This window comes from Choloepus didactylus, chromosome 17 (assembly GCF_015220235.1).
Source record: "Choloepus didactylus isolate mChoDid1 chromosome 17, mChoDid1.pri, whole genome shotgun sequence".
In the NCBI taxonomy this organism is placed as follows: Eukaryota; Metazoa; Chordata; class Mammalia; order Pilosa; family Megalonychidae; genus Choloepus; species Choloepus didactylus.
The window spans coordinates 47,125,836-47,149,489 of NC_051323.1; the positions used below are offsets into that span (position 1 = coordinate 47,125,836).

The 23,654-nt window shown below is 40.6% G+C and overlaps 1 protein-coding gene across 2 annotated transcripts in view; it reads right to left on the bottom strand.

Annotated features, from left to right (window-relative positions):
• Positions 1-477: 477 nt before the first annotated feature.
• The window catches only part of CAMKMT (calmodulin-lysine N-methyltransferase), a 499,328-nt gene continuing 476,151 nt past the window's right edge, over positions 478-23,654 (bottom strand). Inside the window, exons 9-11 of one of the 2 annotated variants that reach the window (XM_037807272.1) lie at positions 16,878-16,941; positions 6,681-6,812; positions 478-1,080 (exon numbers count right to left, since the gene is read on the bottom strand). In XM_037807272.1, coding sequence (XP_037663200.1) covers positions 1,003-1,080; positions 6,681-6,812; positions 16,878-16,941 — 274 coding nt within the window. In that variant the 3' untranslated portion in view covers positions 478-1,002. Of the gene's footprint in view, positions 1,081-5,842; positions 5,969-6,680; positions 6,813-16,877; positions 16,942-23,654 lie in introns of those variants that run through there. The other variant, XM_037807273.1, reaches the window with a different exon arrangement.

Sequence of the window (23,654 nt, forward strand, 5' to 3'; positions counted from 1 at the left end):
CTTGAATCACAGCATATAACAATACATACTTATTTTAAGTAAGATAATTGTGTGATTGAGATTTTTTAAAAGAATCCCTCTGGTTGGAATCTAGTTTATCAACCATTTATTCAAAAAATTTCTGGAAAGGACCTGTTTTGACAGAGCCCTGGAGAATAGCAGCAGTTAGATTTGAGCCCTGATAAAGGCTCACTTTTCATTCATAGTCAGAGCCTAAATGTGCTCTTCTTGTACCTAAACAGATAATAAGCACTCAGCACACTCCCCCTCCTTGACACAACACACTGAGACTAATCACACATAATTGGAGAGGAGGAGCAGAGGGTTGGCCATGCTATTGTGTCCAGAGGACAAACGGTCAGTTTATGAGGCTTTGGACTGATGTAGTTGTTTCTTATACATCTATATGGGGGAAAAAAAAATCTTGTTTAAAAGTTAAAAAAAAAAAAAGAATGAGAGAGAGCAGATTTAATACAATTAATTTGAGGGAGATCAGAAAGATGTGCTTTATTTTTTTAAACTGGGCAAGAATTGTGTTTTCTATTTACAGATTAAAAACGACCACCATCAAAAATAGAACAAAGATCAACAATTTTAAATAAAAGGGGGATTGGGTGGGAATCACCAAAAGAAATTCTGTCTCAATTAGAAGGGGAAACATTTAGGTTGCTCATGGGTCAAAGTGAAAACTCAGGACAGGCTGCTTGTAAGTTTTTAAAGACAAACAAAGGTTTGGTGCAGGAAAGGCAACAAGCAGGCTGAGAATAAAAGGAGACCAAGGCGCGGGGCGAGGATGGCTGAGGAGTAACGTGGCTGAAGACAGGTGGGCTGCACAATCTACACGTGGAATGGCGCAGAGGTGGTGGGAGCCCGAGTCCTGGGGGCTCTCAAGTCCCGGGGAGCCAGTGGCTTGCTGTATATTATGCCCACAACAGACTGCTGTTTCTGTGAAAATATTCCACTGTGCTCTTGATGTTTTCTTCTTCTAAGGATCTTAATCATCTATCCATTTTTGGTTAACATAAGCAGAAGTGGGTAATGAAGGTTTTCTTCATAAACGTCCTGGTTTTCCTTTTTCAACTGAAAACAATAGTAGAAAAATGAGGTGAGTGGACTCAGATTAAGAATCTTTACCTGTCGATTTTAATTGAGTATAATGATCCCTTCTTAAATATATATATATATGTAAAATATATACCTGTTTCGTAAAACAGTCACAGAAAAACAATTCAAGGTCCTTCTCAGTGGCATTGACAAGGTGGTACTACGCATCAAGTTGGGGGTCATTTCGGGGGGGGCAGGTAGAGTGTTTTTTCATAAATACCCAACCTGCATTTGTGACCTGTAAAAACTGGGAGGCACTTCACTGAGGGGAGATCTGGGGCTCACTCATCTCCCCAGACTAGCCATTTGGCACTGAAGTTTCTGCTGCCGTCCTCTTGGCCCTGCCAGTGCGCCAGGTTTCAGGCAGGCAGGCATTTCAGATCTGCAACTATTTGGAGATTGCAGCAAAACCTGGGCACAATGGAAAGGTCTGTGTGTCCTAAGACATTTCCAAGGCTCTCCAGCAGCTTCTTACGGATTTTAATATTAACGATATGTAATTCAAAAATTATTTTCTCTGAAGAGGACATATTCCAGCAATTAAAGTAGCAACATTTAATACTGCTTAGATGACGTTCTGAGGGCCATTCCATGATAGATATTAAAAGCAACCAAAGTCTTCAAATCTAAAGTACACTTTTTCTTAAGTGACTAGAATAATTTTGACAATTATATTTATATTTATTCTAGCTAGCAAATAGTGATTTGCTAATTATAAAGACAAATTGATATTTTTGAAGAATGTAATCAAATTGGTGCTTTTGAGCCATTTAATTCATTTTTCAGTTTATAAGGATCAGAAATAAACATTTATTTTAATTACACATATACCAATTCCTTTATTGTTTCAAGTCAAATATCTTTCCTCTCTTCAAAGCTAAAAGAATGGCTCCAACACCACAGCTTTCTTTGATTAGTTGGTCTGGGGCATGTTAACTTGAATATTTTCACAGTGCATGTTTCTTCTAAATCGCACTCCCAAACCGAGGCATGCTTTTATTATTAAGGACGGGAATGAAGAACCCGTTCTTCCTTTTCCACTGTGGAACATAAAGCCAATCCTGTCTTTACTTTCTAATCCAGTATCCTAAGAACTGATGGTGGTGCAATCGTTGAAGTAACTTCATTCTGTTTTCTTAGATGGAATTTGTTCTGTTTACAGATGATTAGTTGTCTATTTAGAAAGATCCTCATGGGTTTTTGTCGCCACCAAAATGGTGACAGTGTTAATCCTAAACACAGGTCCTTCAACATCAACTCCTTTATCCATTTTTTTTTTTAGTGCGAAGGTAATGGCTTCACAAATGTGCCAATCCAAACCCACTAATCGGGATGTACTTACTGTAAATATGTTTGCCACTAGCTGCCCTAGTGACAGAGGGGGCTCACTGAAATATTTTACAGAGGGAAGAGGGGGCCAAGCTAGCTAAATTCTTTCCTCAGGGATTGAAGATAAGGGAAAGTTGATTGCTCAGCATGAGTCAGCTGACCTACTCGCACACAATGCACTAATATACCGAGACTCAAATGAGCTCTTTATAAAGTCCCTGAGGTAATATGTGGGATAAATAATTCTTCTGTAAATATGGGCTAGAAACCACTTTTAACTTGGATTCTATGCTGACCTCTGGAGGCCAAAGCAGAGTCCTCGTCCCTGGAAGGGGCCAGGGGCCAGGCCTGTCCCCACTGTGAGCTCCTCCCACAATGGGGAAGAGCAACAACCCTCACAGGCAACACTATAACCCAGCACCAGCTCATTTCTGAATCAAGTCTGTTTTGTGAAGGTACTTGAACACCTACAAAGCTGTTAGGAAATACTTGCTTCGATGGGGGAATGTTATGCGGTTTAAGAATAATTCCATTTACCAAGGCTGTACTTCTTTGCCCAATTAATAATTATAATTTTAAGAAATAAGAAAGCACCTTGAAAAAAATGAATAAAAAGCAAATTGTGAATAAAACAATTTTTCAATTTCATAGGTTGAAACTGGGTCTTTGAGGACTGAGCTAAATTATATAGCTGCTATTAGTAGTAGCATTATGCTTTACTTCATAATTGGATGTAACACGCTCAGCCTTACCGCGTGAACAGCAGCAGCGGGAGTGGAGTTCAGACTGTTTACCCTTTATAGTATCCACAATTATCAACAGCACACCACACAGATTATAAGCACCAGCCACTTGTAATGTGGCATTTTGAATAGATAAGCAGAAGTGCAATATGGCCGTGCTTTTAACACAATGTACTGACTTCACAGCCCAGCCCAAGCCTGTTTTCATTACTAAGCGCAAAAATACAGGAAATAAAATAAGCGCTTGGTGGTTTTACAACAGTTTAAAAACAATGTAAAATTATGTTTTAAAGAATATCTGCATGAATGAGGATATTTTTATCAACTAATTTCGAGCCAAATGTAATCCCTAGGTTACTCCACCTTACTAAACAATTTGCTATCCTACCTCCTAAAGGTTTTGAGCCACACCATCAAGCAACACAGTCGATTCCTAGCCTGGAGGGGAACAGGAGGTTGGACAGGAGAGGGAAGTGTTTTATTTTTCTTCCCGTTGCCTGGATGAACCGAAAGCCAATATTTTAAAAACATACTACACCTTGGGCTGCCTGGTGCCTGAGCATGCTGGTTGCATAGTGTGGGCACAGTTTAACAAAAGCTCTGGCAGAAAAGTGCAGAATGGTACCGTTTTGATTACAGGCTTGCTTTTTAGCGGAAATAAAATTTCACAGTTAACAATGAGAGGTGAAAAGTTTAAGAGGCAAAGCTGTTCCTCCTGATCACCGACTGTTAATCAGCTTCATGGGTGGTTGCCTAAATCTGTAGTTTTTTTTTTTTTTTTCTTTTACCTTGCACTACTGCCAAGATTGTAACTAATTTTTCCCCCTGTTGTAAAAGGAGGGGTGAAAAACTCGGATAGAAGGCAGCTGTGTATGAGTGACGTGAGGCACTAATGCAGAGGGCAAAATTAAAATTCATGAATCTCTTCACAACCATTTGTGTAACAAGATTAAGACGGGACAGCGGAAAAGAGCGGCATTATCAGGCGTCTTACAGTCCTCCAGCTGGTTACGCTCTATTCCAACACAGTAGGGCTAAGAGGATAACACGCAGCCTGAAGGAAAACGCTTGCTCTTCCATTCGGGAGCAGGCTCGTCCCAGGGACGATGGGGGTTTGACCAGAGATGGAGGGGAAGAAAGCCGACTGCTGCTCAAGATGGAAAACTTTTAAGCCTGGCTATTGGTACGCGGCAAACAAAAGGCATTAGGGTGGAGGTTCCCGGGGGCTGCGCCGGCCCCGCCACGTCTCCCCAGCTCAGGACAGGCAGAAGGGCTGAGGCGGCAAAAGAAGGGGCGCAGGGTCAGGGGTGCTGGCTTTGGCCTCGGCTTCCGCCCAGGCGAAGAGCACTTGGGCTTGGAGAGGGGCTGGGAACCCCCGCCCCCCACTCCACCTTTGCCCGCGGTTCACTGTCCCTCCTCCGGGGTGACCCTTTCCGGGCAAAGGAGAACTCCACTTGTAAGCCAGGGTTGGGTCACTGGAGGTGTCTCGTCCAGTCGGCACAGTCATCCCTGCTGCTGGAGAAGGACAGCCGGGCTTTATATGCTTCTGGTATAGAAGGGACAGTAGGCATTCTTTTGCTAGGAATAAGGGAACTTCAAACCAGCCGAAATAGCTGTAATCATGAAAAGTATATTAAGGATGCATATTTATGAGCCATACCCCAACTCTCCAGATATTCCAGGAACGTTCTACTTCTCGAGAACAAAATGTAACCCCCATACTCCCAACCCCTGAAACAAGGAAAAGAGGAGAACTATTTCTTAGTCTAATGTTAGCAAGGAGTGGAATTTGACTTTTTAGCAGGTAGGAAGAGATAAATTTAAGGCCACTTCATTGTTTAAGGAAACTAATTTTTTTGTGGGACAAATCAGCCCATCAATGATTACTGATGGAACACTAACTGTGTGTGTGGTGCACAATATAAATGTAAGAGGCCTGTTTAGCAATTTGTGGAATGTGCTATGCTTAACAAGATGGAGTACAAAGTTGGAAAGAAAAAGACAAAGTTGCTGTCCACTAGGTGCTGGTGATCTAAGGTTCTAGACAATGGAGAGGTGGGACTGCCCCAAAGCACTTCAGATCTTGAGGCAAGGAGACCACAGACCAGGCTATCAGGTGCAGTGTCCAACATCTGCTGATGGAAAAACCCATGCCTTTGCCCTCCTGAGCTGCCACTGAGAAATTAAAAGCATTTGTTGTTTTGGGGAGAAATTAATGACATGACATGGAAGCAGCCATCAGCTGATCCCTGGAGTTCCAGTATAAGCCTGGAGAAAAGGGTAGAGGAGACCCTTCCCCCACCAGGTAAAACCCTCAGAGCTATTCCTTTTGATCTAGGCAAGGGTTGAAAAAGGGAAAACATCATTCTAGAGAAGCAGGTAAGATTGGAATAACATGCCATTCTATTTTTATTTTTCTGAGAGTTAAGCAATGGGCCTGATTCCACCAGTGAGAGGAAATGATTTAACTCCTTCAATTTGTAAAGCAACATTTTTTCCCCAGGAGCTAAATGGAGCCCCGGAGACTCAAAGAAGTGAAGGCTTTTCCAGAAAGTGAGAATTTCCTTTCTCTTGCCTAGAAAATCAGATCTGTTTTGCATACACTTTTTCAAAAGTCAAAACACTTTTATTTATTTTATTACACCACAGTCCTGGGTAATAAAGAATGCTATTAACATTTTCCCAGGAAAAAATTAAGGTCAGGCCTTTACTTTTCTGCAGTCGCAACTTGTAAAATCATGGCAACTCAAGGTCTCTTGTCAAGGTCAGATTAGCTCAGCAAAGGGAGATTTCTGTAAAGCACAAAATTACAGAAGTAATATATTATACTAGTAACATGAGATTCCTAAAAAGTTTTCAGTGGAACACTTGCCTCTCAGTGTTCTATATTGCTCCACATCTATAAATAATAAAAAGGCTGATAACATTGCTTTATGTGAGCAGGTTTAGAAATCACTCTTAGATAAGTGCTTTTGACCTAAATCTTGTAGCACCTCAATCTGACATTATAACCCCACAACTGTGAAATTCTGTTCGAGATTTAACAGTCTCAAACTGCCAACTGACCCAGTCATAAAGCAAGTAGAGATAAAGATTTACAGTCCAACATGATACAATTAGACATTCACCTTCTATTTATTTCAGTGCAGCAAAGCATTTAACCTACTTAAAAGCTGAAGGTTTTTCATTAAAATATAAATGCTTGTTTATCATTCATTCTATGCTACCTCCCCTGCACCCTACAAATTAGTCTATTATGAATGAACAGATTAGTTTGTTTCAGAGAAGGGAGTAAACAGGAATGGTTTCTGTAAAACCCTGCTAGATATGCAAAGATAAAAGATGGCTTTACCACACAAAATAATCAGATACAAATAGCTGTTCAGAAGCAGCACACCTAAGGAGTACTTTAATCAAATATTTAGGTTACCTGCCAAAAAGACCATGATCTCTTCAAAATGCAATACGGATTAAAGTGTTATCTAACACAAGCAGAAAACTAACCTTGGAGTGGAAGTTTGAAATGTGTTCATCATAATTTTCATGTCTTTGGATAGAGAAACCAGCTTTTTCAGCTAGATTGCAAAACTGGTTTAAAGTATTCCCTCGGCGAGGGGCGAATACCATTGCTTTCCCCTAGAACATTAAAAAGGAAATTCACACATTTTAAAACTGGAAGGCAACCAAACACAACAGACATTAGTCAAAGCATTTAACGTGCTGTTCTCAGGCAGAAAAACTCAGTTGTTCTTGAGACATCCACATAGGATGGGCATTCACAATGAGAATCGTTTCAGGGATAGATATATCTCAAATAAGAAAAATATGTACATATTTTTACGTTCAAATGGCCAGTTGCTATGTTTTATCCTTTAAAAACAATGCATATAATAAACAAAATGTGAATGAAAGTTGATGTTCTGTGCAATACACACCTCTCTAAGCCCACTGGTTGAAACCACTGCCTAGATGTTAGAGTGCCTGGTCCAGGGCAGTGCCACCCACCTTGTGACTTCTTAGCAGCTGCCGACACATATATGGCACAGCCTCCGGGTATGTGGCAATGGATGCACATAAATGTTAGCTTACTGTTCCCTGAAAATCCAATACCAAGAAATCCTCCATAAAGACAAGCAACTGCAATCCCTATTGGAGAGTCTGCACACTTCAGTCCTGCCATCAGCCTTTTCTGTGACCATGATGTTAGAGACAAGGTTACAGGATCTTGGTTTCCAACTTCATTGAATCTCTCATAATGGTCATTATTATAGTCAAACAGCTCCTCACAGTACTCAGATGATTGCTTTTCAAAGAAAGTGGTATAATGAGGGTAAACAGCCTTTTTAAATAAAATGCACAATCTTATGAGATTGTTGCAGTGGGAAGAATGAAAGGACTTGAATAAAATATATTCTAGATTTCAGAAGACCATCTGACATGAAACTCCACAATGGGCGCTTTCTAACTACTGGGGGCATATGGATTTTCCCTCCCTCTCCTAGATACGCATAGGGCAGCCAAACTTCAGAATTCTTTTTTTTTTTTTTCAAAGCTCTCTTTATGCTTCTGTTTATTTCAAGGCACTTCACCTCTATGATATGCCACTTCAGGTTTTGAGGGAATCATGATAATATATCTTGGTTTCTTATGAAAGATGGTTTATCATTCACACTTACCAACCATTTATTGAGCACATGTAATGTGTCAAACAATGGGCTAGGGGCTCCATGTACATTGTTTTTTTTTAACTTTTTATTGTGGTAACACATATACAACTCAAACTTTCCCATGTTGATCACTTTCAAGAGTACAGTTCATTGACATCGTTATATTCACAATGCTCTGTGACCACTGCCACCGCCCATTACCAAAACGTTTTCCTCACCCCAGACAGAAACTTTGAACTCATTCCCTTCCCTCCCACTTGCCCTCCACCCTACTCTCCACCCCCATGTCTCTAGTAACCTCTAATCTACTTTCTGTCTCTATGAATTTGCTTATCCTAGGTATTTCATATAAGTGAAATCATACAATATTTGTCCTTTTGTGTCTGGCTTATTACACTAAACATGATGTCTTCAAAGTAAATCCATTTTGTAGCATGAATCAGAACTTCATTCCTTTTTTTTAACAGCAGAATAATATTTCATTGTGTGTATATACCACATTTGTTTATCCATTCATCTGTTGATGACACTTGGGTTGCTTCCACCTTTTGGCTATTGTGAATAATATTCATCTCCTTTAATCTTCAAGCCACCCCTACAGTGTAGGTATTACCAACCTAATTTTACAGGGAGGAAACTGATGCTCAGAGAGGTTGCATAGTTGGCCCAAGGTGACACAACCAGTAAATGATTAGGAGTTTATCTACCTGACTCAAACACCAATGCTCTTTCCACTGTACTACATAGTTTCCTCAATAATAGTGATGACATTGGGCTACGCACTTCACAAACCCTCCCTTTAATCCCTTTGACAACCTTTTCAACAACCTTGTAAGGTAGGCATTACGTTTTACAGATGATTTTACATAGGAAGAAGTGTTTAAAAGATGTAAAGAACTGTGTGGTAGAAAGGGTTCTGGACTTAAAGGGACTCTTCACCATTAAACAATTGTGTCACTTCAGGAAAATCAGAAAAACTATCATTGAATTGTTGAGCTAGATGGGACTTGGGGGATGATGTAGTTCTGATTGCCTCATTTTGCAGATAAGAACTTTAAGTCATCCTAGCTGACCCACTGAGCTTTTTATCCATCAAATGGGAGGAATGGAGTATCTTGCTTTTTTTTTTTTCTAACCAGCTAGTTGTAAAGATCAAATGAGGTGATGGATGAGAAAATAATTTGAAAAACAAGGTTATGCAGATGTAACATTAGAAAAACCCGCACCACCTAACAGTGCTATGAAAATGCTATCAAGTCTCTCTCCCTGCTTCCTGCCTCCCACGTACCTGCAAGAAAATACACTGATCCATTGTCCTGGACTTCAAGTGTGTTCCTACTATATTTACATAGATATGTGCACACTCAGGCACATGGTTACAACAGTATCAATCATGCCACTACACTTAAGGTTCTGGCTGCTTTTCCAATATTAATTGCTATTTTCAGGTGGTTTTCAAACTTAGCAGTAAAAATTCATTTTGATGTGAAACTAGATATAATACATGGTCTAAGCAGGGGAGCAAAAGTCTCCATCAAAAAAAAAAAAAAAAAGAAAGAATACTAGGAGGCCATTTTAGTCACCTCTCTGAGCTGGTTGCCATTCTCATTTTCGAATAATGGAAGTTGTCTTATTTTAAAGTCATCTACAAAAATTGTCTTACAATTACAATTGAAGAGTCCATTTTTAATAGGTATTATCTAAGCTGTATATCACAGATGTTTACAGGGCTACTGGTTTCTGGGTTTGGGCTGATAATTACCTTCCAAAAGCACATACCCTCCTTGGCCCGCCCCTGCATTGGTTGGGTGAGTTTGAAGGATCTGCAGCAAAGAGATGGCAGTGTCCTGCCTGCAGGTATCTGCTTTCTCCTTCAGATCTCAGCTTACCTGTCCTTCCCTAACCACTCAATCTCAAACAGTACCCACACCATCACTTTCCATCCCCCTTCCCTGCTTCAGGTTTTTTCTTAGCACTTATCATCACTGGGCACATTAAATCCTTATTTGTTATTACCCATGTCTTCTGGCTGGAACGTGTGCTCTGTGACATCAGGATCTTCAGATATTTTATTCAATGAATCTTCTCAGTGCCTAGCCTATGGTAGGCACTCAATACATATTTGTTGAGAGAATAAACTAAAACCCAATGTTGACTAAGTCTTAAGGAATTCGAAAGCCATGTTCTATTGTTTATTGCTTAAAAAATATTTTCCCCAAGAAGCTTTTACGGAGTCAGCTGCTAGGACAGGATTTCAGAGAGCAGCATTTTGTTCATAATACTGTACCCACAAGGAGAGTAAGCAGTAATTTTAATCCATAGCTACTCAGTTATGAGTTTTCAGTTGCTTTTCATTTTGTTGTATATGGATAATTTTGAGATATGGAATAATATTTAGGAGTGAAAATAGTACATCATCCATTCATTCGGTAAACAGCTACTGAGTCCTACTGCCGCGTCACCTCATAACAGATGGCTTTAGAGGTCCCTATATCCCCAGTGGAGCAAGATACTTCATCTGGTACCATCAGAGGACTATGTGCTACAATTTAGGCTGCAAAAATCAAAACAAGAAAAAGCATATAGATTTCAAATTAGCCCATCACTTTAGAAAAATTATTTTCAATTTATCAAAGCACAACTTTCTAAGCATTCACAGCCACAGAATCATCTTGAACTCAGAATGAACACTCAATTGGATGTAAAATTTTGACTGATGAGCAGAAATCTGAGAGAATTCGTTTATCCCTGGAGAGAGGAGAAAGGAGAAGTTCCACTAAACAACAATCACATTGTTTACATTGTGAGCTCAATTGTTGCTATTTTGCTAGAATAATCTATATTCATGTATTAAAGGGTGTGTACTTCTGCAAAAAATAAGTATGCTTCATATTTATTTTAAAAGGAATATGCTGTGCCAGTGAAATGCCTTTATTCTTTTTTTTCCAGGCAAGTGACTGTAAAATACAGATTCCAGTTTAAGCTTATGCTTATTTTTACCTGTTTCCTACCCCAGTATCTCAGAGTTTGCCAGGGCTACCGTACCAAAGTACCATGGACTAGTTGACTTACACAACAGAAATTTATTGTTTCATGGTTCTGGAGGTGAGAAGTCCAAAATCAAGGTGACAATAGGGCCATGCTCCCTCTTAAAGGGGAGAATCTGTTCCATGCCTCTCTCCTGGCTTCTGGTGGGTGGCTGGTGATCCATGGCATTTGTTGGCTGTTGGTGGCATAACTCAATCTCTGCCACCTGGCTGTCTTTCTCTCTGTCTCTGTCTGTGTCCAATTTCCTCTTCTTGTAAGGACACCAGTTTGGCCTCATTTTAACTAAAAACATCTTTGATGATCCTATTTACAAATAAGTTCATATTCACAGGACTGGGGCTTAGGACTTGAACTTGTCTTTTGGGGGGCACAAATCAACCCTAACACCTGGTTTCTAAGATGATGCCTTTGCCATCTCTCTCTCTCTCTCTCTCTTAGTCCCTTTGCCTGGCTTCTCTTCTCTGACCTGCCCCTTAACTGTCATTGGTCCCTCAGGATCTTCCTACCTTTTCTTCATGCTCTGTACAGTGCTAGGTAACTGTACTGAAACTCAAAAGCCTTCCATGGCTCTCCACTATCTGTGTGATAAAGCCCCACCTCTTCTTGGCCTTTTATAAACTGGTAAACTAACTCTTGAACCTTATCTCCTGCCCTCCCTTACCCCCAAATCACACACATATTCTTCCACTCCAGCCAGAGTTTGTTGGTCCCAAAACACACCATGCTTTTTCATACCGTACACATATAAACATGGTTCCTTCCATGAGAGATGCTATCTTCCTGCCCCTTTCCTCTGAGGCTTAGAATGTTCTTCTTACTATCTAAGGCCAAATTCAATACAACTGCTTCAAAGGAAACCTTCCTTAACTTACTCAGGCATTCAGCACTCTTTACTCTGTTTTCTTCTGGTTCTGCTTTCCCAGGACCCACCATGCACTGTAATTCTTGCAACTAATGTATTAATCTGCCCTGCTAATCTATGAGATCCTCACAGTGCTCCTTATTCATATTTTCACCCTATCCCCCACACCCCTCAGCACAGTGCCAGGAACATAGTACTTGCTCAACAAATGTTTGTTGAATGAAGTCAGAGTCCAAACTTTGAATATCTCCCATTCTACCAAAGATGTAAATCAGAAAAATCCATAAAACAAACAAAAACATCACCAGGTTTAATATGATTAGATGCTGTGCTATTCCAGGCACTGTCCACTGTATTTCCACCCATGTGTGCCTTACACCTGTACAATCCTTGGGGGCAGAGATTGTACCTATGTCTTGGTATTCTCTGCTGAGAATATAGTACTACACATGCTGAATAAACACCACGATGAGCTTTAGGACTCCTTAGGGCTGCAGTCCCTGCTGTGAGGGTCTTAAAACCATGTGGAGACTGACTATTTCTACAACTGATGTTTTAAGAGCACTCCTACAACTGGCTGACCTAGGTACAGCTGAACATAGCTTCTCACCAAGAATAGGTAAGGATTTGCTGGGCCTCTGGCCCAGCAAGCAGACAAGAACCGAGGTGTCTTTTAGCACCATCTCTGCTCACTACACTGAGCCTACACTCACGAGTCAATTTCCCTGAGACAAGCAAAAACTGATGTTTGTATAGATGTGGGTAGAGATGTTAGACTTTTTTTTTTTTAATGAGGAAATTTATCAGTAAAAAGAAATTGTTCTTCTAAAATGAGAGTCCATGATTTACATTTATAGCACTCTTTGGATACAGGCAGGACTACAGGAATTTTGGCAGTCGGGCAGTTTCTGAAACAGGTTCAACGAATTTCACAGTCAGGTTGTTGAACTTCTGACAACTGGTCAGAGCAGTAACTAGCTGGAGAGCTGTAAATACTGAATCTGCATCCATCTCCTCATGGTCCTGAGTAAACTCACTGTCCAGCTGGCCTAACTCCACTCCCTGAACTCCAAGCTAACTGAGGAATATTAGTAAATACCGTTTTTTGGTTGTCATTTCTGAACTAAAGTTCAACTTGCAGGCTGCTGTGGCCATATTTTAAATTACATTTGGGTCCTCTGATATCATATGTTGCTGCTGTCACAGACTTTAGGGAACACAATGACAGGGTCACCCTATCAATCATCAGCAACAAGAAGCTACTCACTGGAGATAAAGGGTGGTACACTGCATCTTGAAATGAGTAAAATTTGCTGATTTCATTCCTTTTTAATATCAACTCTATTCTTTTCATCTTTAAGTTTGCTAGAGAGTCTCTTACAGTATTCTGGCAGGATTCAAACTGCTTTTAGAGTTCCTCTAAACCAGCAAGTTGAGGAAAGTTTCCGTTTTGGACAGGTGACAAATATTTCCTGCTGAAACTTGAGGCTCCCTGTAATGACCTTTCGAAGCACAGGTGTCTGTTTGGCTGAGGATCTAAGCATGGCCCGGTGACTGGACATCGCCCCCCTGGTGGTTAAGCTCTCCAGCGGCCTGTCTCCCCTCATTCATGATCCCACAATAAAAGCTGAAAAGCAGAGAAACCCCTCTCCACCTCCTTTCTTTGCTTCTGGACCCTCTGGCTACAGATAGTTGATTTGCCCTAGTCAAATCAAGCAACCACATTCCCCACAAAAGGCAGTATTGTTTTTCGCAGCTTGACATGAGAATCTTCCTGTTGTAATTATTCCATTCTTGCTCTCTAGCAGTAATCTTTCTCTCACTTTATCCAGTGGGGGCTTTTGGTAGTTGAAAAAAAAAATGTTATCATCTTCATCCATCCTCCTGGGCCCAGTGGAGGGCTTGCTGTGGATATTCAGGGTGTGTGCAGGAAAGATGCAACATGCCTAGTTATTGCAGAAAGCCCAAGTCAAGAAAATGACATATTCTCCAAGGAAAATGTTTAGAAAGAGCCTCCTATATTCTGTATTCACCACAGTCAAGAGTCTCCCTAGTTCTTCTGCAAGGTACTAAGAGCTAACTTTGACTCAGCGCTAATCATGCCAAAGCTTTACAATGCATTAGCTTGTTTACTCCCCATTTTATAGAAGAGAAATTGAGGCTTAGAGAGATGAATCTAGAAAAGCTCAGATATGAACCTTTGCTTTCTGTCTCCAAAGCCCAAGTATGCCTTTGCTCTGCAAGGGGGACTCAGGATTTTTAGTACTGACAGAGTACTACAGGAGAAGGGTGAATTCCCTCACTTTCTATCACCAGGGAAAGCGGGGCTAAAAAGAGGTGATTCCAGAGCCTTGGTGCAAAACCGGGCCTCCTCTCATTCAGGCTTCCTATCATTCAGCCAGGCCAGGATTCCTTTGGACAAGTGTCTCACATATATTAACCTTGAAAAGCTGACACAGGAATGAGAAAGAACTAGCTATCATTATGGGGCACCTCCTGTGCTTATTCCTGCCTTTTTACAGGTGAGGAAACTCAGACTCGGGGAGGCTGGGTAGTTAGTAAGAGCAGACCTGAGTTTTCTACATAGTTTTCCTGAAGTCTTTCCACCCACTGTGCTTCACCTTCAGAAATTGGGGCCCTCCTATAAATTTAAAGCATTTGGCTAACGTACAGTATTTGCTGAGAACCCTGAGAACTTGCTGTATCTTGCACTGAATATGCTGAGTCTTGAATCCTGGAGAACTCAGGATCTACCAACTTGGCTCCTGATGGGCCTCTGTGCCACCTTCAGCCTCTGGGCAACAAAACCATGGACGGGTTGGCAGGGCTCAAGGAAACATTAAAACCATCTCTAACTGTAATGAAATAAAACCTTTAACGTTATCTTAGTCTTGGATTGTGACTTCCATAACATGCATACTCAGCCCATGAACAGAACAGCCAGCACTGGGATCTAAAAAGAAGAGAGTTCAGTTTTTGCTCTGGTTACTGACCATCTGTGAAACGCTTCCTGCCCACTGGTACAGGATGTACCATTCATTGCTGTTCATTCCCAAATCCATGTGACCCTTCCACGGTCCATCGGGGCAGAGGACCAGAAAGTACAAATGCTCTGCCCCCCCAGACCTCTGGATGGGGATAAGATTCCTGCGTGGTAATTCTGGTGTGTCCATACACCATTTACAACTTGGAGTTTCCCTCTTGTGGGGTCCCCCTTACACCTTGGGCTAGAATACCTGACAGCCTTGTGCATCAGCATCCCATAAGGGGCCTAAGTTAGGCTGTCTGCTCCCATTTCCCATGCTGTGGGTTGGTGTGGGCCCCTCTGATTTTGCCTCTCCACTCCTCATACTGCATGAGTAAGTACCAACTGCTCCTGGGCCCTGTCTCATCCTTCTCTGTGGTATCAGCTTTTAGTAGGAAGGCGCTACCCTCCTTTGGGTATGTGTGGAGCTGCACTTCAGACGAGGGGGAGCATGGTTCAGGGTTTAATAGAGGGTACAGGATTGCTGCTGGAGATTCCAGTCCAATTGGCATTTAGGTCTATCCATAGCTCGGGCAGTTTTCTACTGTAAATCATGTGAATGATTTACAATAGATCCTAGGTAAATCATGCAAATCTACTGCAAAAAGGAGTATTTGCCACAAATAGGTTTTGAAGGGTGTCGGTGACGAGTGAAGTACTGTTTGTACAGCGTGAGACCCGGAGTCCTTGAAAGCATTGTATTTATGTATGATATATTTTCATGCAGGCCTTTCCATCCAAGAATCTCACTGCCCTTCCTGAAAATCCTGCACTTGCAAATGCTCACAAGAATCACTCAAGGCTAGCAGAGGGTAGAGGGGTTGGGGGTGAAGAGGCCCCAGATTCCTTCTTCTACCCTTAACTTGGGCTGCTCACTCAGCCATGGCAGCAGCCATTAATAGCTTGGAGAATGCCCCTTCCTTACCTCAAGACCCCACCTCATAGGAGGAATTGAGAAGGCCAATTTAATTTAATTGATTACCACTTACAAAGCTGTGGTTACTCCTCAGAGAAGCCTATTTAAAGTTTCTGAGCTACACACAGATAAAAAAATAAAAAGAATAAAAAGCAACAGTGTATAAAGCAGATGATGATCATCAAATTGCTCTGGGAACTTCAAAGTACAAAAGCTATAAAAGAAAGATACAAAGGTATTAGTCTATAAATCTCCCCGAGGTCAGGAGACTAGAGCAAACCTTTTAAAAAAAGACTTTAGAAACAAAACTTTAGAAAATCCTTTATACACACACCCCTATATACACACATATACATATATTTGCAGTCTTTTCCCAGATATACGTGAGTTCCTGCCCGAGATCACATTGTTAAACTATTTTAAATTCCTGTGGCACAGCAAGAACCTTATATACTTCTGAGATTTTTCTTTAATGCCTGAGCTTTAAATGCGTTTTCTTACTTTAAATAGATGTATATTAACTCTCCGTTTAGGCTGCAGGACCTCCTAGCTTAGTATAACAGCCCAACAAAATAAGAGTGGATACAAACTCTGTAATTTACTCACAGGCATAAATGGATATATAAATGTAAAAATGTGCACAATATTTTGTGCCATGCTTGGCTTCATTGTGACATAATATTTATAATATGTAAATAATGGCTTCCTTTTAAAGCAAAGAACTTTTAATACACAGATTCATCTGAAGTCCTTTTTCTTTAATATAAACAGAGAGAAAAAGAAAAAAATCACAATAAATACTCAATGACAAAGGTTACCATTGAAGGGATTACAAAGGACAGAAGTCAACAGAAAACTTCCAATATTATACTTCTACTTTAATATGAAGATATTGTTATCAAAGGAAATGACTCAAGAAATGCTTTGATAAAATAATCGCATACTATCTTTGAAGTGGTTTCATTTATTTTACTTCCCACTGTGTTCCTTATCAGAAGGCCAAGGGTAAGAAGTTTCCTAGTTATGATTAGGAAAGACTCTGACAGATCAGAAGACACAATTGAAGTTGGGCATAATAAGTATTACATGACATTAATCCTGCCATTCCATTACTTTCTCCATCTTTGTGCACAGACTAATTATTCTGAAGCCAGTGTTCAGGAGAAAATAGAAACATACTTACCCTGGGCTGGAGTAATCTCTTTATTGCATCAACAAGGCTGGCTCTGTACTGGTCCAGAAACAGGCTGACATTGAGAAGAGAGCAGAATCCAGATTAAACTGGGTTTTCAATCCTAATGATACTAATGGAGATAAGTACAAGGCTAATTGCACATGTTTACCCAACGCTAAAAAAGAGAAATTGTTTCCTTCCATTCAAGTGTTTCACTGGGGAAAAAAAGATATTGTGGTCAGTGTTATCCGACTAAAACCAAGTTGTCAACATGCAATGAGCCAGGATTCACACATGACTGGGTCATGTGTTAAGGTAAAAGGGACAATTTCTAAATTGCTGTTCGGGGAAATCATCGGGTTGAGATGAAGCACTCCCAGCATCCAGTCATTAGCGCCGAGGCTACCATAAACCTGCGCCCTCTTCCCACCAAGTGTGCTTTGGGGCTGCCTTCCAAAAACGAACCACTGAGCAGGTCTCAGGTGCTAATGGTTTTTAGTTACAAAGAACAGCACTGAGGTTAGACTCAACCAGTGACCTAGAAGCAAACAGCTGCGAAAAAACAAACCAAAAAAAACAGGCTTAGGCAATGTGTCACAGAGACCACGGCAACTCTGGATTTCTCTCCCTTGACTTCCACGTTGATTTACTTTCAGTTCAGTGTGACTTTTCATTTCTCTTCTCTGGTCTCTTGAGAATTTCTGCTGTTGCTCTGTCTCCCCTTGGTTGGGTCAGTCTGGCTTGGTCTTCACCAGGCCTCATCTTGGAAGCCTGGGGCAGAGTTTCCTTATCAGGGACTTGAAGGTCCCAGACCTCCCAGTTTGGGTTACTTCCTACTGGATGGCCAGTTAGTTAACTTAGCCATAACCTGAGTGGGGTTGGAGTGGTGAGGGGTGAAAGCACTCGGTACTGGAAGCACAGAGAAGAGTTGGTTGCCAAACATCATGTGAGTCTTACAGCTTTCAGAGAAGGGCTCCAGAGCCATGACATTAATCCTGAATCCCATATTAGGATACACAATCTGATAAACATGAATCCTGGAGCTCAGAAAATGCAGCCAAATTGTTGAAATCTGAATAGCCCTGGAAAATCCAGGATGTTTGGTTGTCCAAGTCATGAGATGCCAACCATATGTACAGCACTGAGAGAGAGTAAAGAGACGAGGGGAAAGACGACACTGCCTATCCTTACAGAGCTTACAATATAATAGAGATGAGCTGGATACAGGTACATACAGATTTAAACACGCGTCAGAGACAAACCCAAATTTTAATAACAAAAGAGTTAATAGTTACTGAGCTGGGTTTCAGGCACCTTCTAAGAGCTTTTCATGGATTATCTCATTTAATCCTCATAGCTATGCTATGCTATGAGGTAATTATTATTAATAGCTACATTTTACAGCTAAGGAATGGAAGCCTAGAGAGGTTCAGTAAACTTGCTAAGTGTCACACAGCTTCTAAGTAGCACAGCTGGGATTCACAACTGTGCTGTATATCTTCATGGTCCGTGCGCTGAGCCCATGGCTCCAGGCTGTCTCTCACACGTGAGTGGAAGAGGGGCAGAGGAAAGCTGGAGGCAGGAGAGGCAGATCATCAGATGACTGGAGTTAGGCAAGGTTTGTCTAGAAGGCCATTCCTGGTGACCTCAGTCCATAGTGAGGTTTTCATTCTTCGAGCGCAGCAGCACCCAGGAAAGCATTTGGCCCTTCTCCCAGTTGCCCTCCCACCCAGACTCTAAACTCCTTAAAGGCAGGGAGCATTGCTTATGTTTCTTTGCCTCTTCTGCAACATTTGGAAAACACCCAAATGGTAGACTACAGGGTTGGCTGATTCCTGGGGAAGAGCAACGGTGTGGAGGTGGGCATTACAGTGCCACTGCTCATCCATGAGTGTGAGACACATGTGTTCAGCTTTAGATTGATCACCTCTAGGTGGTGGTTTTGCAAAGCAAAGGAAAAAGAAGTGCTGTCTTCTAGTTAATAAAAATTGAAAATGATTAAAAAAAAAAAAGCAGGGACAGCAGAACTCATTTTGAAATGACATCTTAACCCATAATACAATTCCAAATGCATTTATTTGGAGAGCAACTTGGAGCTCCCCTCTGGTGGGTGCCCCCTTACACCTTGGGCTAGAATACCTGGCTGCCTTGTGCATGAGCCATCCCATGAGGAGCCTAAAAGAGACCCACTGCTCCCATCTGTAAAGCTGTTGGTTGGTGTGGGCCCCTCTGATGTTGCCTCCCCACTCCTCACACTGCATGAGTAAGTACCACCTTCGCTAGGGCCCTGCCTCCTTCTCTGAGCTAAGGGTGAGTATCAGCCGGGTGTAGGAGGGAGATGTGTGGAGCCATACTTCAGACAAGGGGCAAGTGTGATTCAGGGTTAATAGAGCTCTGACTCTGACCTTTCTGCTGTGTGACCTTGGGCAAGACAGTTCACATGAGTTCCAGTTTCCTTGTCAATAAAGGCCCACTTGTGTAGCAGTTGTGGATAAATTAATAATATATGTCGGTTAACAAATATTTGTTGTGCACAGCTGACAAATATTTGTTGTACACCTACTACAAACTAGGCACTGTTTTAGGCATTGGGGATAAGCTATTCCTAAGACAAAGTTCCCATCCCTCAGGAGCTTCCATTTTGTATTTATTTACACATCACTATTTCCAGCACAGTCTATACACATAAATGGCACTCAATAAATATCTAATTACTGATTTCCTGATTGGCAGGTCAACACAGTCCTGGGAAACAAGGAGCTTATGTGGAGTGTCAGTTTCAGTGACCCTAAAACATTCCTTTACTAGGTGCTGTTAAGAATGAATCAACATTTAGGTAGGATGTTTCACCAGGCTAGGTTCTCTTCCAATTTGATGATCCTCTCATTTGAGGAAGAGGACTAGGGAGAGCACTTTATGAGAAGTTTCCAAGAAGGGAGTGCTTGGGTTTCTCTGGTCACTGTGACATGTACAGTGGAAGGTTCCTCTTTTATGGAAGGATGCATAGAGCAATGGAAAAAGAATACTGTTCAGATGAGCTAGAAATCATGTCTAGAATGGGAACCTTATTCCATTCTGTTCGTCAATCAGGATAACCTATTATCCATGGGAAAATTTTATCTTTCCATAAAACCACATGCTTAAATCTTGAACCACAGAATGCATCTAATTCAAACTCTGTAAAAATTAGCCATTCAGTCAAATTAAGCAGCAATTAACCATTAAGGATTGATGAGCTAGAAATAAAATTGTAACTAGATCTTTTAAAATGTTTGCTTTTCAGGACTATGTATCTTATTCTTCAACGAGATAACACTACCTCAAGTTTTATAATCAAGCATTCTGTTTTTGTTGTTTTAAAGAAGTCTATCACTTTTGGAAAATACCTCTGTTAATTACTCAGGCTTGTAGGAAAACTGGCTGGTTGGGATACACAGCATTAAGCAAAGTACCATGCTCAGTTTACACCTGTGCATCCAAAGAGCTGGTAAAATCGTTAGGAAAAAAATAAACAGCACCTTAAAAGCTGAGCTTACAAACATAACCTTACAAAATACTATTTCTACTTAACGTTGGCAATGGTGACAAAGACATTAACATCACAGCTCACTGGAAAATGCAGTTTAACACATGGCACATATTCCAAACACAGTTATCTGAAAGGTAATGTTTGTCTACTCCATTACTCCAAATCAAATTTCCCAAAAGTAAGTCTTGTGGTTCTCTAATAGATCTTTATTCCAAGCAAGCTCACTTTTCTACTTAGCTCTGATGCAGAATTTATAATGCTTTATAAAGGATATGTCACAGGAACAATTTCAATGTGCTTTATAAGTCCTAATGGGCTCAGAGAACAGCAGTAGCTTAAGTGGATCTATTAACAAAGGCTGAGTGGGTCAGTGATTGGGATGAAGATACTATTTCAACTCTCCCTTCAGTTACTGATCAAAATGCATCGACAGACAGTCTAGTTTGGCCAGTAAACACACACACACACACACACACACCTCTATATAATTCACTTGTGGAATCAACACTAGCTTTGTTCCATTGATCTGAATCACAGATTTTATGACAAAGGAAAGGTGCTGGACCATTTTCATTGCCTACCTTGAAGAACCAGTATGAGTTTTATGCAAACACAAAGCATCCATAATTCCTCAAAGGAAAAGCAATAAAGCACAGAGAACAAGGAAACATTTGTTTTTCTCAGTATCTACAGAAAAGAGGACCTCTATCTAATTTTCAAGGTGAAATGCTATGTTAATTTTGCTCATTTAGATTTAACTTTCAGCAGTGGAATGACCTCTTTTGGCATTTACCAACTAATGTGGCAGCTGGGACGGATGCTTTATTGTGATCTCACTTGGCTCTGCCCCTTAGGTTGTAAGATCTTGGGTAGTCCATGTATCCTCTGAATCTCCTCAAGTATGAGGGAAAGGACTGACTATATTTGGGCTAAAGACTTTTCAGGTGTAAAGGCCTGTGAGCTGTGATGTAGAGCTAGATGACAGCATTTGGAAGAAAAAGCAATTCTAGAGCCTAGAGTATTTACATTTTGAGAAAAAAAAATAACCTTTTCATGAAAACAGTTTAAAAACCCAACTTTTTTTTTTTATCATTTAGCATAAAGTAAAAAGGATAAAAACAAATAAACAAAAAACACCAACCATCCATTGTATAGTCAGTGTAAAAATGCTGAGAGAGCAATCAAGGTGGGGTGCTCCAGGGTGGGGACTTTCCCCATTTCTTTCCAAAGACCCTGGTTACAGGCCACACATGTGCTCATTGTCCTGCATACGTGAATCGATGGGTCAGGTTATGGGTGGCATTTCAGGAATGCTTCCAAGCCTTTAGAGAATCCAAGAGTACAGTCATTTCTTTCTTTCTCTTTTGCAGAGTTAAACTGGAGAGCCAACAAATACTGAATGAAAATTTAACTTTAAATCTCTTGCCCAGACGTGACTTTTTATCATTGGATAAAAAAAAATCTAGTTTCCAGACCCTTAGACTTTATTGTGATTGAACAGGCTTTTGGAAAGGCAGGCTTAAAATTAATAATCACATGCTATTCTAAACTCAGCAATGACCAGGCTGAACTGCATTCCAGCAGAAAAAAATCCTTATATTACATTCAACATTATACAAGCCAACTGAGGTTTTTAATAGGCAGGCTTTTCTTCTCCATCTGTGGATAAATATTCTAATATTTTAACGTTTGTCAACAGTATCCTTTTGCAGGTGTGGCTGTACCTTGAGTTTTCCTTCCATTTACTTCAAAGTTGACATTTTACAATTTATTTAGGATGTTGAACCATGAAACTATTTTTCATTGTCAAAAATGCTGAATGGTGAAATAATGATTAGTGTTCAGTTTGCCTCTTTATTTTATAATCTAGTCGATCTACTAATTGAGATGTGAACTAAGAGACTGTATCTTTTGAGAAATAAGTTATTTTCCCCACTGCCCACAGGTTTGTGAATGTTTGAATGTAAATATATGAATATATGAATGACTTAAGAACATAAACATATCACTGCTTGTTGTAATCATGTGCATTTTACTTGAACTGCAATGTGGGCTTGGAATAGGTTTGTGAATAGAGCTTGTTTTCATTTAAATGGGATCAAGCAGTACCACTGGTTAGCTATTCAGGGAATCAGACAATGCCACCCTTGCTGGAAATGCTTCAATGAGAATTTAATCCATGTACCTAATATTTGAACTCTGACTCTTGCTTCATATTCCTGTGGCCTAATCCAGATCTTATTGACTGACAATGACTAAAGGATGGTGTGAGACTTGACTTGATCTATTTATGTGTGGCAACTATTTCTGGTACTGAGTATTTTAAGTTTCATCTTGGAGGTGGTGTCTACAAAGGTTTTTTATTCTTTTTTCCCTCCTCTGTGACATTCTAAAAAATGCACCATGGTCTGTCTGCCTGCCCTGAAAAGCCGTGTCCATGCAATAACTCTGCCAGAGAAACGCTGAACTAACAAGACATAAAGAACTCATGGAATCCTGTGCTTCACTGCTGTGTGCACAACATGCATATTATAAACATTACTGTACTTTCTAAGTTTCTAAGCAGTTTACCCATCCCTGAGAATATGGAGAGAGACCATTATCAAAGCGTTTCTTTTGGAAATAATATCAGCATCGCAGTGAGAGTAGCTTAATGTTTCACATTCATAAATGGGAAATTATAAACAGGCTGACATTCTGGCACTTACACCACCAGGAAAAAAAACTTAATTCATGCATAGAAAAGCCATTTATAAAATGAAACTTGGTGTATTTAGTTCATTTGAATCCATGAATTCTCACACAGCTACTTAGTGTTTGTGTGTGTATGTGTGTACATATAACACTGTATTATGTTATGTATTTGTAATGAAAACCTTAAAGGGAATATGTGTTGTGTATATCAGTTGCATGTGACCCTGTTGTTGGCCAGGGAAAAAAAGACTATTTTTCTAACATGTTGTGCAGCTATTTTTAACCTAACTGAGAACATTAATCAGAAAAGAGCTTAAATCTTGTCTCTCTGGTACAAATAGGATGACATGGTGTGACTGTCCATAATACAAGATATGACAAAGCCAGGCTGTTTTGATATTTGTGTGAAGGACAAATTCAACTCTAAATCTCTTGGCCAGACCTGACTTTCCCCACATAATCGGGAGTCCATCCATGTGCGACACTCTAACCCTGCAAGAAGATGCTGCCCTCCTTCCCTCGGTCCTCTGCTCTCTGATCTGACTTTCATGCTTAATCTGATC